Below are 17,820 nucleotides of genomic sequence, written 5' to 3'. Positions count from 1 at the left end.
GTGCATCATGAGGGAAGAGCTGAGGCCAGCTTTCAGCACTGCTGTTGGAATTATGTCCTGTCCTGGGGATTTCTCAAATGCCTGAGAGTTGATAGCATTCTTCAGCTCATCAAGGGAGCGAGGGACATCCATCTCTTTAAAGACAGGCAGTCAGTAGCAATTTTGCTATACAAAGTCCTGGTCTGGGTCAATATCCTTCCTACATCTTCTGCTTAAGACTGATGCAAAGAATAGATTTAACTTCATACTTTTTGTCATTTGTTTGTCTGTTTGTTTGTTTGAAGTATACTGACCCTGCTCTACAGCCATTCATCTAAAGGTCCCATTGCCACCAGGGCTGTGTTCCTGCTTCTGATATACTTAGAGCAACACAACTACAGGTAGCTCCTATGGCTCTTTCTTTCTCACTGTCCCACCACCAGCAAATGTCCCCAGAAGAATTAGGGAAGAGTCTAAAAGAAAGCCAGAAAGGCAAATGAGCAACTTTTGAGCAACACTTCCTGTTCTCATTTCTCAATTAAATTTTTATGTGTTTTTCCCCCTTCTATGCTTTAAAAAAATGGCAGGTGAGATTTAATGCCTTGGTTCTTCCCTCTCTTTAGATCACATTTGTCTTTTTAGGTTGTGGCTGATTACAGGAAAGTTGATAGCTTTGCTTCAGACTATAAATCAAGACTTTGGGGGAAAGATAGGTTCTTTTGTTCTAAGCCGGCCTGCCATTTAAAATTGTGTGCATCATTCTGTAAACCATCATCCCTAAGTAGTCAACTGTGTGACCGATACATAATAGCATCAATCTTAATTGGATGTCTTTTCTGCCATAAGCCCTCAAGAGTGGTTTGCGAAATGGTAGGGTAGGTCTTCCCCCAACAACTGACCCACGACTGCCCCCTCACATATGGGCTCTCACTTATACTTGGCTCCTGCTCCTCACTTATCAAAATGTTGAAATAAACATTTATTTCAGCAGCCTTTTAAACTGAACTCTGATTTTATAGTTTTAACACATTTTTAGTCATTCTGTGTTGGGTCTCTTGTAGGCTGCTTAGAGACGACTAGGGCTAAGCGGTATGCAAACTGTTTAAATGAAAAACAAAATATCTGTGCTGTGATACTGATCACCCCACCATTTGGATATGATACCACTTGCTGGTGTCCTAGCTCAATAGTCAATGAAGCTGAATGCTGGCAGAAAGAAAGTACTTCTTCACACAGCGCATAGTTAAATGATAGAATTCACTCCGCAAGAAGTAGTGATGGCCACTAATTTGGAGAGTTTTTAAGGAGAATGAGACAAACCCATGGAGGATAAGGCTATCAGTGACTACTAGCCACAATGGTGGTGTTCTGCCTCTACTGTCGGAGGCTGTATGCTTCTGAATACCAGTTGCTGGAAACTGGTGGAGAGAGAGAGTGCTGTTGCATTCAGATCCCGCTTCCATGCTTCCAATAGGCCACTGTGAGAACCGGATGTTGGACTAGCTGGGGCATTGGCCTGATCCACAAGGGGTTTCTTACGTTGCTAATAAGGGCTTGAACAAGAAAGGAAGATATGCACAAAAATGCAGGGGTAGAAAATATGGCAAGATTCCCTAAGTATAAAAAAATATGAATCCTTTTATTTGGCTGCAGTCGTCCTGATGCTTAAGTATGAGCCTCTTGCTCTGTCCTCCAGGCCCGGAGGGGAAAGAAGGAAGATCCTTCTTTCAGTGTCCCGAAGATGAAGGATTGCCATAAAACTGAGTTTGGAAAGATTGTGCCAAATGGGTTTTATCGAATTGTGTCTTTCCACTGATGGAACATTATTTTATACAGTGGAGGCTTCCAAAAATGTAAAAGGGAGAGAAGATGATTTGCACAATTTTTCCATTTCTCCAGAAACCCCCTGTGCCACCTCCCATGCTTTCTGAAAGGGTGCCCTATCCCTATGGAGCATACTTAGGAGCAGAGGTACTTTCAGGGTCTGCCACAGGAAGAGAGAATCCATGTAAACCACCTCCCTCTCCTTCCTGCCCATAGAAGCCACTGCTGGATCAAAGAGACTGTCAACAATTGAGGGACACAACTGCATGTAACTCAAAGATGTTCAGTCCCAAAGAGAAGCTTTTTGGGGGAGGGGGCTGCAATGTTCCTCCAAAACCTTTGCTTTTTTACACCTATTTTCTGCTGTGCAATTTTTGGCTGCGTCTTGCTCTAAGTGTGATTGATCCTAGCCAATCAAGGATCTTGTAGTGGATTGGTCTTCAACTGGTGGGTCAGAACCCACTAGTTGGTCACAGCCTGATCTGAGTACTACCACCACGCAAATATATGATAAAAGATTAAGAAATGGGTCCCCAAATGCAGGTCTGGGTTAAAAGTGGATCCTGGGTCTGAAAAGGTTGCAGAGATCTGAGGTAGTGAATGTGATCATCGTAATGCCATGTAACCAATCTGTAATATCACTGAAGGCAAACCAAGTCAATATGGAGTTAGGGCAATGGTTCCTGAACAGGTGAACAATTTTGAAGCAATTACTAACAAATTGTGGGAGGATTCCCCCCCACACTTTTTCCCCTTTCCATGAAATAAATTTTTTTTGAGCCCCAATTTCAGCAAATATACTGCAACTGAGAGAGATCAAGGCAGTTCTGTTAGTGGAGCAGCTGCTAAGGGAAAGAGGAAAACTGCAAGAAAGAAAACAGATCAGAGAACCAACGTATTCCATGAAGATAGATGCACGCAACATGGTTTCTCCCCCCCCACTTGAATGTCTGTACTGTGAATTTTCTTTTTAAAGAGTTGGATTCATGTGTTTGTGTCACAAAATGTTAGCTGAACCAGAAAAAGTTGGCTGCATCAGCTCTTCCAAAATGATTTCCCTTGTGGCCAATGGAAAGAGAAAACATTTCCTTAACAAATCCTGGTGCTCTTTCCAAAGCCCAAACCACTTAGCTCTCCCTCTTGAGATGTTTTGCACTAGGTTATTTACAGGTCCTTGTGGGGCTACCACTCCCATGCCCACAGCCGCTGCTGTTGCCAAGAACAAATGGCAAGCGCGTGCTAGAGAACACAGGGATTTGAAAGCTCACTGCCACCTGCAGTATTGGCAGCTTCCGCACAAGAGATAACAATTGTACCAACAAAGCTGTTGATCCAACACAGGCTGTCATAGCACAGGGCAGATTTTGTTTTGAAAATATTCTCCAGCTTTATATTTCCCGCAGTGCAACTCTTCAGGTTGTACCCTACATAGTGGCAGGGAATAATCATCACATGCCACCGCCAGATGAAATGCAGCAGGATTTTTTATTGTCTTTGATTAAAGCTAGTATTTGCTAGAAGAGCACAACAGTTTGATCCTTAGCAGTTTCCTTACTGAGTTGAAAGATCTCCTTTTCGGATCATTACTGTTGCACCATGTTGTTGAGGAAGGATTGGCCTTCTTTGCTAACCACACCGCATCCCCAAGCACCTTCTTCTACGTGCTCCTGAAATTATATCCAAAGATAGAAAAAGGCACTTCATAAAATTCAGCAGCTTGCCACAAGAACAATATAAATCTCAATGGGAGCCAAGTATATAAATGAATAACATGCAAACCTGTGGCATAGCACTTGCTTGCCAAGTGGGAAGTTTAAAAGGCTTTCCCCAGTTAAACACAGAAGCAATTGCTGGCTTTGGTTCACTGCAGGGAACAGAGAACAAGAGCTTCAATAATACTTCAAGCAGTTTAAATGAGCACTAGGAAGCAATGCTGTAAGACGTTCCCCCACCTTCCGCCTCCATATATATCGCAAGACAAAAGAAACTTAGTTTTCAATACTGCCAGTTTGCTTGGCAAAGCATGGAGATAGTCTATGCATGGCAGATGCCTCCTGAGAATGACACCTACCCAGACCCTTGAGCTCATTGGTCACCTGGGCTTAATTGGCCGGGGGGGGCAGTTTCCATTGGAAAAATAATGTGAGGATTGACTCTCCACTGTTCCCTGATAGCTGCTTTGAAGAGGAATTTAATGGAGAGTTTAAGATTTGCAATCTCTCATGTGTCTTATCATTAAAGACATAACACATTATTCTGCACAGTGCTATTAATATCAGTTAGTTACCAGTGTTTGCCCAGTATAACAGCTACTTCAAAATAGACACGTTTTAAGAAGGATATTGAGAAACTGGAACGTGTGCAGACGAGGGCAACCAGTATGATCAAGGGTCTGGAAACGAAGCCTTAAGATGAATGGCTGAGGGAGTTGGGTATGTTTAGCCTGGGGGAAAAGGAGACTGAGAGGAGATATGATAGCCATCTTCAAATATCTCAAGGGCTGTCATGTGGAAGATGGAGCAAGCTTGTTTTCTCCTGCTCTAGGGCTCAAAGCAATGGCTTCAAATTACAAGAAAGGAGATTCTGACTAAACATCAGGAAGAACTTTCTGACAGTAAGGGCTGTGGAACAGTCTCCCTTGGGAGGTGGTGGACACTCTTTCCTTGGAGGCTTTTAAGCAGAAGTTGGATGGCCATCAGTCATGGATGCTTTAGTTTAGATTCCTGCATTGCAGGGGGCTGGATTAGATGACCCTTTGGGTCCCTTTCAACTCTACAATTCTATGATTCTATGCGCAGTATAAATTAAACATGCAGTAAGGCACTGTAGAGTGGGGACGCGGGTGGCGCTGTGGGTAAAAGCCTCAGCGCCTAGGGCTTGCCGATTGAAAGGTCGGCGGTTCGAATCCCTGCGGCGGGGTGCGCTCCCGTTGTTCGGTCCCAGCGCCTGTCAACCTAGCAGTTCGAAAGCACCCGGGTGCAAGTAGATAAATAGGGACCGCTTACTAGCGGGAAGATAAACGGCGTTTCCGTGTGCGGCTCTGGCTCGCCAGAGCAGCGATGTCACGCTGGCCACGTGACCCGGAAGTGTCTGTGGACAGCGCTGGCCCCTGGCCTCTTGAGTGAGATGGGCGCACAACCCTAGAGTCTGTCAAGACTGGCCGTACGGGCAGGGGTACCTTTACCTTTACCTTTAAGGCACTGTAGGTGCATCTGACTTGAAGGGGGAAATATCTTCCCATTCCTTCTAAAAATAGCAAATCTGTCTGACCCAGATTATGCAAGTATAGCACATGAAACAATCTCCCTTCCATTCTTCCATTGTACTCCAGTACCAGGCTCCCGTCAGTCTTGCCTTGGAGCTTCAGAAGCAAGGAGTTTCAAACCACAGAGAGAAAAATATTCCATTCATAACATTTCTTTAATGTTTTAAATCAAAGAATCAAGGCTTTTCTATATTTAGATGCCTCTACCAATGACAGCCTTAAGTCTTCTCTACATCCAGTGAGTTACTATGGAGAGGGTTGCAGGCATATCTGACCTGATTCCATTTTTGACTCTTTCATTTCCTCAAAACTAGAGATGGGGGTGAAATTCATTCCAGTTTGCATTTAAAGGCTGGCCAACCGAATTCATACTTTCTGAAACAATACATGAATGGAAACACAGCCATCCTTCAAAATTCACCCTTCTCTGAATTTTGCAATGCAGTTCTCTAGTAATGTGTATAGAATGCATATACAAGGCTAATGTGTGAATAATAATGGATACATTTTTTAATTGTGTTTTTAATACAGTCCTATATTGGAAGTCAAACAGAATCCATTCCAGAAGTCTGTTCAACTTCCAAAACATTCAGAAACCAAATCATGGCCACATCAGACGTTCGGCTTCCAAAAATAGTTTGCAAACTGGAACAGTCACTTCCAGGTTTGCGGCATTCGGGAGTCAAAACGTTCAAGAACTAAGCTGTTCGAAAACCAAGGTACGATTGTATTCTGTTGGGAGTCGCCCAGAGTGGCTGGGGGAACCCAGCCAGATGGGCAGGGTATAAATAATAATAATTATTTATTATTATTATTATTTACAAATATGTATTATATTTGCAAAAATGTATATATTCATGAAAATTACATAAAAAAGGGGTCTATTGAGGGAAATGTCCTGATGAATTTTCATGAGGATTAAAAACAAAACATGGCAGAGTGTTGTGGAAATGTGGAGAACTGAAGCAGAGATTGGAGAAATGAAAAACTGAGAGAAACCAGAAATAAAGTTTGTCTATCCCTGTTTACAGTTCTATTTAATTTGGGTTGAAGGTGACTCATTTACCTGCATGTGGTGCTGACTGTGATATTTTTATTTTACTGTTCAATTTCAGTAACGTTGCCTCAATAGCAGCCAGAGCAGTCTTCAATCCTGTTCAGTTTGTCACATTGACACATTCTCCCTAGGTGTGAGCTTGCCAACCCACACATGCATGGAGTAATGAGCTCCTGTTTGTGAGGTAAACACCGTTCATCCCTTCACTTAATATCTTCCCCGGGCACAATTTTGCTAACATATGGCTCTGTTAATATAATCTGAAAGTGGAAAATACAAACAGGCAGCTATTAGGAATAATACATGAGGGTGGCATGATCACAGTCTGGGAAAGTCGTTTGTTCTCCGTTGGAGCAATGGAGGACCTCTTGCCTTGCCTTCCAAAACAAATTGGCAGTGAACGCAAGCAGCAATAATGCAGGTGGAAGATAAGGCTTGCTTCAGGAAGCTCAGCTGTTTCCTTGGAAAGAGCCGCTGAGTCTTGTACATGGATTTGTGGATTGAGCAAACATACTGTACCATTTAATTATTAAAGGAGAGCAACACCGACGTCTGCCGCTTTCTCAGAATAGCAGCATGCATTTTTCAAGCTGAATCCACAGCGCTGCTTTCTACCTCATAAGCTCCTTTGCCTCACATGGAAAGGCCTTTAATATCACGACCCATGTAATGGGCTGTTTAGTGAATTGTCCTGGGAAGGGTGCCTTAGAGATGGGTGTACTCTGATTTTGTTAGATAGATTAAACTACACATTCAGATATCTCTCTGATGTTTAGTTTCAAAATGCCTAGACTGTCCCGCATTTGAGAAGAGATGAAGGAGTCACGGAACTTATAAAGACATGTTTAGATGACATTGGACATCTCTAGACTGATGGTGTGCACTATATGTTTTGAAATGGTTTAAGTGAAGAAGTTGAATGACTATAGTAGTAGTGACAAGGTGAAGAGGGGATTTAAAAGTGCTACATAATTTGCAGATAGCTACTTCAGAGCTTTCTCATAATCTGTTGAGTTTCATTCATATATCGAACGAAGATAAGTGTCCAAATAATAATGCCCAATATATATTGCTGAATATGGATTATGATCCCATTGACTTTCTCTGTGCTGCAAATGGATGTGCACATTCTTCTTTTCATCGTTACTTTACTTCCTCCACCTTGTTGGAAACATTTCAAACACCAGCCCTGATGAATGAAAATGGATCTTCTTGCAAAATTGTGTTTTAATACACTTCATTCAATTGCTGCCCCATTGTGTGTACAAAGGCAGCTGTTTCTTTAAATGAACTATGAAAGGGGTGCATATGGGCCTTGAGGCGAGGCCTATTATTGTGTCATTTCATGACAACGTTCTGGGGACTATGTGATCTCTCCTCTTTTTTTGTAGGGAATAGCCTTCCAGCATGGGAAAGAGTTTCTGGTTTAATAGCAGAGAGCTTGTGAAATTCTAGGTCATTTTCAAGCTTTATGGCACATATTCTGCTTATGACTTGGGAGTTTTGATGAGAGTCTGACCCTCTTTAGTAACTGTTGTAAAATAAAAGCGGAGTGTGAATATGTAAACAGGACACTACATTTCTTTACTTTGGAAATCATATGCAGGGCACATTGTAAAATAATTGTGAGTAATCACAGGTGTCTGAAAGGCAAATTTATAAAATCTATGTATTTCATTCCGCATGGTCTTCTTAAAATCAATTAAAATATAACACTGAAGTAACGCTGAGGCTGTAAACTTGGATCCGCTTACTTCTGCAAAAATCTATTGATTTCCTTTAGTAAAGCTTTAGTCTGAATAATTGTGTTTGGGAATGAGGCCTTGATCAAATAGACCATACAGCAGCCGTTTACGCCCTATAACCCACAGGGGAGCATTTAGGTGTGCCTTTGATAGACATTCTTGGGAAATAAGAAAGGTATAAAGGATACAGCTGAAACAACTAAAGAGTTGCGTGGATGCTAAGAGGGTCAGCCAGATGCTGTTTCGTGTTGTGCTAAATGTAGAGCACTTTAAAAAGAGGTGATAAAAATATAATGTGGAAGCCATAGGTCAGTGGTAGAATACATGCATTGCATGCAGAGAGCCACCTGTTCCTGGCATCTTCAATTGACAAAACAATTTGACAAAGCCCCTTGGTTGAGGCCCGGAAGAGCTTTTAGCAGTCGCAGAAAATAGTATTGAAGGAGCGGGCAGATCATATCGTGCATAGTGCAATAGAACGGTTTGAATTGTAATTAATGGTAGAACTCAAAGTCACTCATGACCTTTCAGCCAATGTCTCACTCCTGGTCTGCAGCGTGACTTGGGCTGATAGGTAATACAAGGAGCATTGGCTCCATTTTGATTGTTTGTTTGTGCTTCGAAGGGAAGGAGAAAGAAGCAGATTCTATGGTATTTATTTTTTAGGTGAATTGCCTACTCTGTCCTGTGGGTTCACAGCAACTTTCCCCCCCAAACACAAACATTTTTGTGCCCTTCTCAGAAGATGCATGCTAAAGCTTATCTCTCAACTGTCCCAATAAAACTCAGACACCACCCCCCTATTTTGTGAGCACAGTGCCCATTTTGGGTGCCACGATCTCACCCCGAAAAAAGTATGAGAGCGTGGACCTTTAATAAATGCGTCTTTTGAGGCCACAATTTCGTGCAGGTCAAGTGACTTGTGTGGGAAGGTGGCCCCGGAAGATACTTGTGGGTACAAAAAGATGGGTACAAAACCAGAGTACAGTGGTACCTCGGGTTAAGAACTTAATTCGTTCTGGAGGTCCGTTCTTAACCTGAAACTGTTCTTACCCTGAGGTACCACTTTAACTAATGGGGCCTCCTGCTGCCGCTGCACCGCCAGCGCGCTATTTCTGTTCTCATCCTGAAGCAAAGTTCTTAACCTGAGGTATTATTTTTGGGTTAGAAATAGTCTGTAACCTGTAGCATCTGTAACCTGAAGCGTCTGTAACCCGAGGTACCACTGTACTGCATTCAGAGTGCTTCCAATAAAGGAACAACAACAAAATCTGCAGAGGTTAGTGGAAACCATTGCATAAGGCAATTGTTATTAGGACGGGTGAGACTGTATGTTCTTGTGAGCACTGGCTTCAGTGGCGGTGAGGTTACCTTGGACAGCTTCATGCAAGGCTCAGGCTGGAGACTTCATTAGAGCAGAACTCAGACCTTGCTTCAACTGCACTCATCCTTAAAGGTAAAGGGACCCCTGACCATTAGGTCCAGTCGTGACCGACTCTGGGGTTGTGGCGCTCATCTCGCTTTATTGGCCGAGGGAGCTGGCGTACAGCTTCCGGGTCATGTGGACAGCATGACTAAGCTGCTTCTGGCAAATCAGAGCAGCTCACAGAAATGCTGTTTACCTTCCTGCTGGAGCGGTACCTATTTATCTACTTGCACTTTGCACTTGTACTTTACACTTTGACGTGCCTTCAAACTGCTAGGTTGGCAGGAGCAGGGACTGAGCAACGGGAGCTCACCCTGTCGCGGGGATTCAGACCACCGACCTTCTGATCAGCAAGTCCTAGGCTCTGTGGTTTAACCCACAGTGCCACCTGCTTCCCAGCACTCATCCTTAGACTAGCCTTAAATAGCAGATTCAGCTCTGCCTTGTAGCTAGCTTCTCTGAGAGGCGCCTCTTCACTGAAAGGGCCCCAGCCTGTGTTAGCAGTCATTGACTCAGGCAAAGAGGGGGCTCCATTAGGGTTTCTGAGTCAGATACAAAGCATCCTTAGACCAGAGGCCTAAGGCCCAACAGGCTCCTTGCAGAAGTTCTCCCAGATAGTTAGGTGCTACTAAGGTGGGACCTGAGGTCCCTCACCTCTAAATCCATAGCAACATCCCCTGAAGAAGGGAAGTCAAACCCTTGGGGCAGGACAGCCAATTAGAACTAGCCATTTTGAAATTAAGTAAATTAATCCAGGCCATTGTGCCAACATAAGTAGAATTCATCATTTGCCACATATGTATTCCTGACTCTAATGACCAGGCGAATAAATCGTTTTTTGGTTTGTTCCCATGCTATCTTTACAAATAAATGGGATGGTGTGGAGTTTTAGTGGAGCTCCCATGTTTTTTGATGTGAATAATATAATTGAATAATAATCTAAAATTCGCTTTTCTTTTTTCCTGGAACCACAATGGCTTATACTGTATGATTTACAGGAGTATCTCACTATAGAAGTGATATTACAGCTCTTTCTAAATGTAGCTGTTGAAATGTTATCTCTTACAAAGGGAAAGCCCAGACCGACGCTCTATTCGCATCACATTTCATATCTAAAAATAGGAGCTAAGTGTGTCCCGTAGGGCTTGTAACGCGTCTTCCTCCTCTTAGTGAGAAGGGAGTAGCTGCAAATTTGAATGAGAGCCAAATGGTCACTGAATCCTGGAATCGGTGAGTTGAAAGGAACCCTGACATCTTGTACTCCTTCCCCTAAACTAGCGCTCTCCAGATGTTTCAGACTATATCTCCCCATTAGCCAATGGTCATCATAGCTGTTGTATCCAAATCATCTGGAAGGCACCAGGATGGGAAAAGCTGCCCTAGGCTAAGCCTGTGCCGCAAGGCAGAACCATCCACTTATCAACTCAGCTTGGAGTAGAGGTCTGGACAGTCATCTTTTGGGGGTGTTGCTCTAGTTCTTCATTGGCTGCTTTAAAGAGAGGGCAGAGCTAGATGGCTTACAAGACACACGTCTGCCCAACTCTATGATTCTGGCCCTTGGCTGTTCCAAGGGCAGATCAGATATTACACCCCATGTGGAGGAAGGCGATAAAAAGTTCAGCAAAATGGAGCCTTGCCAAATGGATGCGATTTGTGACATTTGTATGTCATGCCAGTCATGTAAAGCATACCAATACCAGTACTCTACATCCCTGGCAGGGATTGTGAGTTACAGAAGGCCACCATGTGCAAGAGTTGTTTTTTGTTTGGATTTTTTTTTTACAGCCTTGGGTTATGTGCATATGAACTTTAAATTAGTCCTTACATGCCATCTTTCAATTTAAACATTCACAAATATTTCTTTAACATTTCCTTAACCCTTTGGGTTTGGGTGGCAGGACCCTGCTGTTTCATAAGTCTCACCCTTGGATTCACGTCTTCAAAGGCCTCTAGTTTATAAATAGAAGTGACAATAATTAACTGCCTGCCAATAAGGATATCAGGATTTTATAATGTGACAGATACCTTCATTTAATGGCAGTGGGAACTGCTGGAGAGCCATGGTATATATTTACGGCCCATGTATAGAACCAGATTTTTGTGTCTGGCTAAGTCTGGATAGCGTTGGCAATTTTACACTTCTTGCGTGTTTGTACACTAGATTACAATGAATTCAGCTCATAGCTCTTTCATCTTTTTGCTTTTTGCCAGCTGCACAGCGATGCTTCAGTCCACTTTTAGCTAGTCAGCAATGTTATCCTGTTCTGAAAAAGTGGGACACAGAGCTGTTAAGAATGCCTAGCTGATGGATAAACTAACTTTACAAAACGATTTACACCACTGGAGCTGCAGAAAAATGTACTTTCATTTTTTATTGAGGGTTTTGAGATGGTTTGATCTCTCCTTGAAAGTACTACATGAGATTCACCCCTGATGAAGCATAATCATGTTTTAAACACTTTGGGCAAGTAAATTGGCTTCTGGGCACCTTGGAGATATTCTCATATTTTGTTCTGACCCTTGCTTCCTCTGCTGCCAGCTTGATCTCTGGCCAACTGGATTTGCAAGTTTTCAGCAAATCCCAAAAAGTGTGACCAGGTCTCCTAGCTGGTTAATTATTGCAGAATCACTGTTTCATTTTGCCGGTTTATAGTGATCTGACTTGGTCTTCACCATTTGGCTGCCTTAGCCAAGTCCCATCCTGAGCCACTGTCTCTTATTTAGGGCAGAGTTGCCCAGTTGCGTTTTATGACATCACATGGTAATTTCGACCCATGAAGGGTATAATAAAGTGAGCCCCTACTGCCAGCTGAAACTAGAGCAACATTTTATAGATGGGCTGCTTAACTCTCTTACTCCTTACTCTTCACCAGCTGATGGGCAGAGCAACCCAAACACCAAGCTTGTTGAGCTCCACCCAGCTCTCCTGATAAACTGGCCACGTGTGCTGGGGCTGATGGGAATTGTAGTCCAAAACATCTGCAGGGCACCAGGTTGAGCAAGACTGATTTTAATAATTCATTGTTATTCCCCCTTAACCCCATGGCAAAACTGTGAGACATAACCTTTATATTTCTCAGATCAAATCCTCACATCTTCAGGTTCCTTGTTTGCAGTGGCTTTTATCATACACGTTCTTAGTCTTATTCAGAGTAAATCTGTTGAATTTAATGGTCTTAACATAGCCATGTTTATCGATTTCAGTGGGTCTACTCTCAATAAAACTTAGTCAAATACCCCCCTTTTCCTTATTTGCTGAGAACTTTACAGTGAAATGGAGAGCTCTTTCCTGTATTTTAAAGTGTTGCTTTTATAAGGAGACACATGTGGATAAAAATAACCCTACAGTTGCTAATGACTATGTTAATATCTTAGACTCTGGGACTTAGAAAGGATTCTTAGAATGATAGGGTGTCTGTGATATATATAAATAATTTGAGGGACAGAGACAGAAATGTGGAGTAGCAATTTCACATTCACCTAGCCTGAGTGGCACAAATAACAGCTAAACACAATCCCGAGGAATTCTTGAGAAGGGGGAATGTTCCCCGTCTCCCTTCCCCTCTTCCCAGCTCCTTCCCTCTCCTTTCTGCCAGAACATGAAGCACAACTCCATTTCACAGTAATCATAAATTAATTTAAAGCCAGCAGCCCCTCACGGAGCCAGGCAGAGGTGTTGAGGGAGAAGCTATACAGAGAGAGCTATGTGAGGCAGGCATTGGGAAGACTGCGACCCAGGGAAGATGTTTGCTGTTTCCCTGAAGTGCCGGCTTGGCGTGGTGAGACGCCGGAACAAAGGTACTGCCGGGGTCCTGGCGGGGGCAGGGGGGCTTAGGGTAGCATCTTAATGACTTTCTCAGAGACATTCTCTAAAGGGGAGGCAAGCAGAAAGGTGGAGCGATTTCTAGTTTAGATGATTTACTTTTGGGTTGGCCAGACAAGAGGAAAACTAGGCTGCATACCTTCAGGCTGCTGTGTGTTTGGGGATGGGGGGAGGGGAAGCTCATTTCCCCCACCCTCATGATAATGCAATTATGGGGGAGGGCTTTTTGGAACTTTTCACTCCCCCTTCTCTTAATTGCCAGGTGCCAATGCATAAGCTGTAATGAAAGATTTCCATACATCTCTACTTCCTACAGAAGGGTTCTTAGTGCACCTTGCCAGATACGGGATGGACAGTTCCATCCTTTGTTTCACAAGATCACAAAGTTGTTTGACAATTGTGTTCTCGGAAGGTTGGGCTGAGAGAAGAGAGATTGCAGGGTGGGAGTGAAGATGAATCACAGGTTACAGGGGAGATGTTTCCAGTAATCATAGGATAAATCTATTGCGAAGCTGAAACTCATTAATAAAGTCAAAGAATTATTGGCACATATTCACTTCCCATCACCTACAGCATACCGCTACACAAAATTAATCAAGTTTTATCCATGGAGTGCAAGACTGCCAGTGCTGGTTGCAGAGCTTTTAATTTCAAAAGTATTTGGGTGGCGGGGTGGGGGAGAGACTGATTTCAGAACTTTACTGCTGTGGCAAAGCCCTTTTGTTTTCTTCTGATATGATTCTTGTGTACTCTTGTGCTGACCCTTGATCGGTGGGGTTGTGATGAAAGGGGAGCACTGCAGAATGCAAAAACGAATGTAAAAAATTGGATTTGTTTAGCAATGCGAGACATTAATGTGATCCCCAGTACCAGGCATATCTAAGTGTATGTCATTCATTGCTAGGGATGGAGCAGAAAATGGATTCAGTTTGCTTTTAAAGGGGAACCCACCTAATTTGCACTTTCTGAAAAAATAATAATATGTGAACTGTAGAGCTATCTTTTAAAATCCACACTTCTCTGAATTTTGCAACACAGTTCCAAAGCAGAGCAATACAAAAACACATGTACAAGGGGGTTAATATTCTATTAGGGAATATTGCTTTGCAAAAATATATTGCTTTGCAAAAATAGGCAAAACTACATACAGCAACACACACACATGCATATATACATATAGAAAAAAATGCACCAAAATGCTGATGAATTTTCATGATGCCTTTAAAAAAATGTAAACTGATGTGGAAACGTGGAGAACTGAACTTCAGATTGAAAAAATGGAAAACAGAGGAAAAACAAAAATTGGCATAACATATAGATGTAGAAAGGACTAAAGCACACACACCAAAAAGTTATGGACCTTTTATAGAATAATAATTGTCACAGTCTAGATGTAGGTTGGGTATTACTGATTGTCTTAAAGAAACAAGCTCAGCTTCTTTTGCTTGGGTACGTCAAGCCTTCATGCTTGATGGAGACCGCTTGGATACTGCTTGAAACTCATTCAGAAGAACAGCAAGCTCCGAACTTCAGTATGATAAAGAGAATCTGATATCAGCTCTGTGTGTTAAAACTCAAGCATGTTTATGTTTCTAAAGTGAAAATTGGCCCAATTGTGTCTGGAACTTGTGTTTCCCAAGATGGTTTCTTCCATGGTCTTAAATGTATAGAAGCTACTTGTGGTGGCAGCTTAGTGGTGAGAGAAAGGCAATGTGCCCAAGTTCAAAGGCACTTTGAGACTTTCCGGATTCCAATCTTATTATTTCTGCTGGTAAAATTTTCAGTCCCACTCCCACTCATGGGGGCAGTAAATGCTACACTTTTTGCCCTTCACAAAGTCCCAAGGAAAAAATCCTTAGCTGAGAACAGCACAGGAGTCTGACGATGAGAACCACCAAACCTCCCCCTTAAGTGAACAGCAGTAAAAGGAGAACAGCTCAAACTGGGCCATTGATCACTGCATGCAAGTGAAGGCATTTTAGCATCAGGCTTTGGAGTGGTACTCCTTTGTATGTTTTCTGTCATTCCTGATGTACCCGTTAGGAAGAAAAAGGCAAGCCTGCTCTTTCGGTTCCAAATCTTATTCATTGTCTAATGCAAACATCTGTCTCCCCTCTCCTCCCACTCAGGATTCCTGCACTGCAAGGAAAGGATTTTAAAATAAAACACTTAATTCTGGTTATCTTTTCCAATACTACAATAACTGGAATATATTTGCAATCATTCTGCTAAAAGCAATGGGCACCTTTCATGGTTCACACACAGTTCCCTAGTCTATAGAAATTAGTTTTGAACTGAAATGGGGAGAGGTAAATTCCACGAATATTCCTTACCTCTGTGAAACGTGCCCACCACACCTTTTACAATTTCCACTGTAAAATGGTGTGAAATTGTTCACACAGGGCTGAGCGTTAGGAGAGAAATTATGTTGGTAATGGGGCTCATAAACCTCCCTCCAATTCAGCTGTACATATATGTCTTGTTGAGGAGAGATGAGGGTCAGATGGGGCTTGTCAACTTGGGAAGGTAGCTCATCTAGGAGAAGGAAAACTCTGTTCCTAAACCCCCACTGCCTTGCAGGATATCTTTGGGAGAAGAAAAGGCTAAGGAGTCCAGGAGTCAGCAAACTTTTTCAGCAGGGGGCCAGTCCACTGTCCCTCAGACCTTGTGTGGGGCTGGACTATATTTTGAAATAAAAATAATGCAAAAATTCCTATGCCCCACAAATAACCCAGAAATGGATTTTAAATAAACGGGCACATTCTACCTATGTGAAAACACACTGATTCCTGGACTGTTCACGGGCTGGATTTAGAAGGCGATTGGGCCGGATCCGGCCCCCGGGCCTTAGTTTGCCTACCCATGGAGTAAACCCTACACAAATCCTGAGCGGAGTCTGAGGTTCCCCTAGTTGTATCATATAATTTCCAGCAGCATATTTACTGATGCCAGTAAAAATCAACTTCTTTACCGTAGTGTGGGATCAGAAATCAGATGACCGAAAATTGTTGGTTTGCATATGCAACCCTATGTATGTGGCAGGGAACCACTAAATGCATACAAAAATTGAAAACTTGTGCCTCTTAGATGAATGTGCAAATCTACCCAGATGGGTTTTAAAAATAAAATAAAATACAGTTTTCAGCATTATCTGAAAGAGTTTGCCTGGCTTTGTCTAATATATTTAACATTGATGTGGATCACCTACATTTATTAGTGACAGCTTTAAATATGGGCATTAATCCAGTGCTAAATTTTGCTACTTTGATCAAGGATTAAATTGAGCTGGAATTGGGTTTCAAATGAAGTGCTAGGAAGGGAGAAAGGATAGCTATTATCCAACTTCTGCATATTTAGCAATCGGATACTCAATTAAATACTTGCAAAAAATTGTCATTATCACTATTTTTTATGAACTCCCTTTTCTCACAATCAAATGTTTCATTTAATGTGTGGCATTTGAGGCTGGCAACTGAGGTGATCTGCAAGAATGCATGAAGTCTTCAGGGTTTTCTCCCTGATCCATAAATGTTCTCTTCTTTACATACTTCCGCCCTTGGTATCTCTTGTGTTGTATAAGCCCGGAAGAGACATCTGTCAGTTGACATATAAAAAAAGCAAACCAGGAACCCAATCATACGATGCTTCCAAGAACTAAATCTGTGCAACTAGGAAGAGAAACAAAGTTGTACAGAGGAACGTATATAAGCAAAAGAATCAAAATATGTCTGCGATCCATCACGAGATGTTTGCAAATGTTTGTCACAGTCTAAAAAAACCAGATATTTGTGCATAAGGCACCTTCAGTTTGGTTACACACGGCTGATGCACATAAAGCTGTGCATCCACATCACAGTGCTATATGCCTCATTTCTCTCACTTCCCTCTACAGGCAAAACTGCCTTCTTGACCACTGGACCCACTACTGGTCTCGTCTGCTCAAACCGCTGGAGCCTGAATTTGCATGCAGGGGAAGTCCCTAAGTCACTGAGGGTTTGAGACCCACTGACTACCCTCACTTGGTTTAGCTGGCCAGTCAAAGCTGTTTCCAGAGTGTAGCCGCTGTCGTGAGTGCAGGGTGGGGGCCAAAGGTGGACACACTACCCCAGAAGGAGCACAAAGTGTCCTCCACCAGGAGTACTACCCCCCAACACGCCACACACCACTGCAAATATTAAAAGTTTAGTTTAGCATCATTTAATCACCCTAGATGCAATTGCCAGGATGTTCATAGAAAAGATAGTGCAGATAAGCAAAGTTCCCTGGGCTCAGTAATAGAGCACACTTTCTACATGCACAAGGTCCCAGGTTCAATCCCTGACACCTCCCTTTAAAAGGATTAGGTGATCATTGATTATAGGAGATTTCTACTACTGCAAATGTATCTATCTCACACTGGTTCCATATGACATTCTTTTAAGTTTAAATTATTGTCTCACCTAACGTGACCTGAACACCGGTCTCATTTGTTTTGTTTTTACTTATAGTACTCAATTTGCTCAAGTGAAAGAAATAAGGAAACAGGACGGAGTCCCTAAATTATTAACACAGTACATGTGTAAGCTTTAAAGCTACAAATGGATGCAAACAGAGAGGTGATCAGACAAGCTTCCTGCAGCATTAGCATAGAGATCTGGGTTAGCCCTGCAGGAGCTGATGAATCACTAACACTTTGGTCAGAAGAAGCAGAGCATGCTAAGT

The 17,820-nt window shown here is 42.6% G+C and overlaps 1 protein-coding gene across 2 annotated transcripts in view; it reads left to right on the top strand.

Moving 5' to 3' along the window:
- Nucleotides 1–17,820, top strand: part of GRIP2 (glutamate receptor interacting protein 2) — a 371,385-nt gene that overhangs the window by 188,088 nt on the left and 165,477 nt on the right. The window contains exon 1 of one of the 2 annotated variants that reach the window (XM_053378050.1): nucleotides 12,900–13,094. The exons of the other annotated variant lie outside the window; for it this stretch is intronic. Coding sequence (XP_053234025.1) covers nucleotides 13,040–13,094 — 55 coding nt within the window. The 5' untranslated portion in view covers nucleotides 12,900–13,039. Of the gene's footprint in view, nucleotides 1–12,899; nucleotides 13,095–17,820 lie in introns of those variants that run through there. 2 annotated transcript variants of the gene reach the window in all.

Source organism: Podarcis raffonei, chromosome 2 (assembly GCF_027172205.1).
Source record: "Podarcis raffonei isolate rPodRaf1 chromosome 2, rPodRaf1.pri, whole genome shotgun sequence".
In the NCBI taxonomy this organism is placed as follows: domain Eukaryota; kingdom Metazoa; phylum Chordata; class Lepidosauria; order Squamata; family Lacertidae; genus Podarcis; species Podarcis raffonei.
This window is presented reverse-complemented; position numbering and strand designations above follow the sequence as displayed.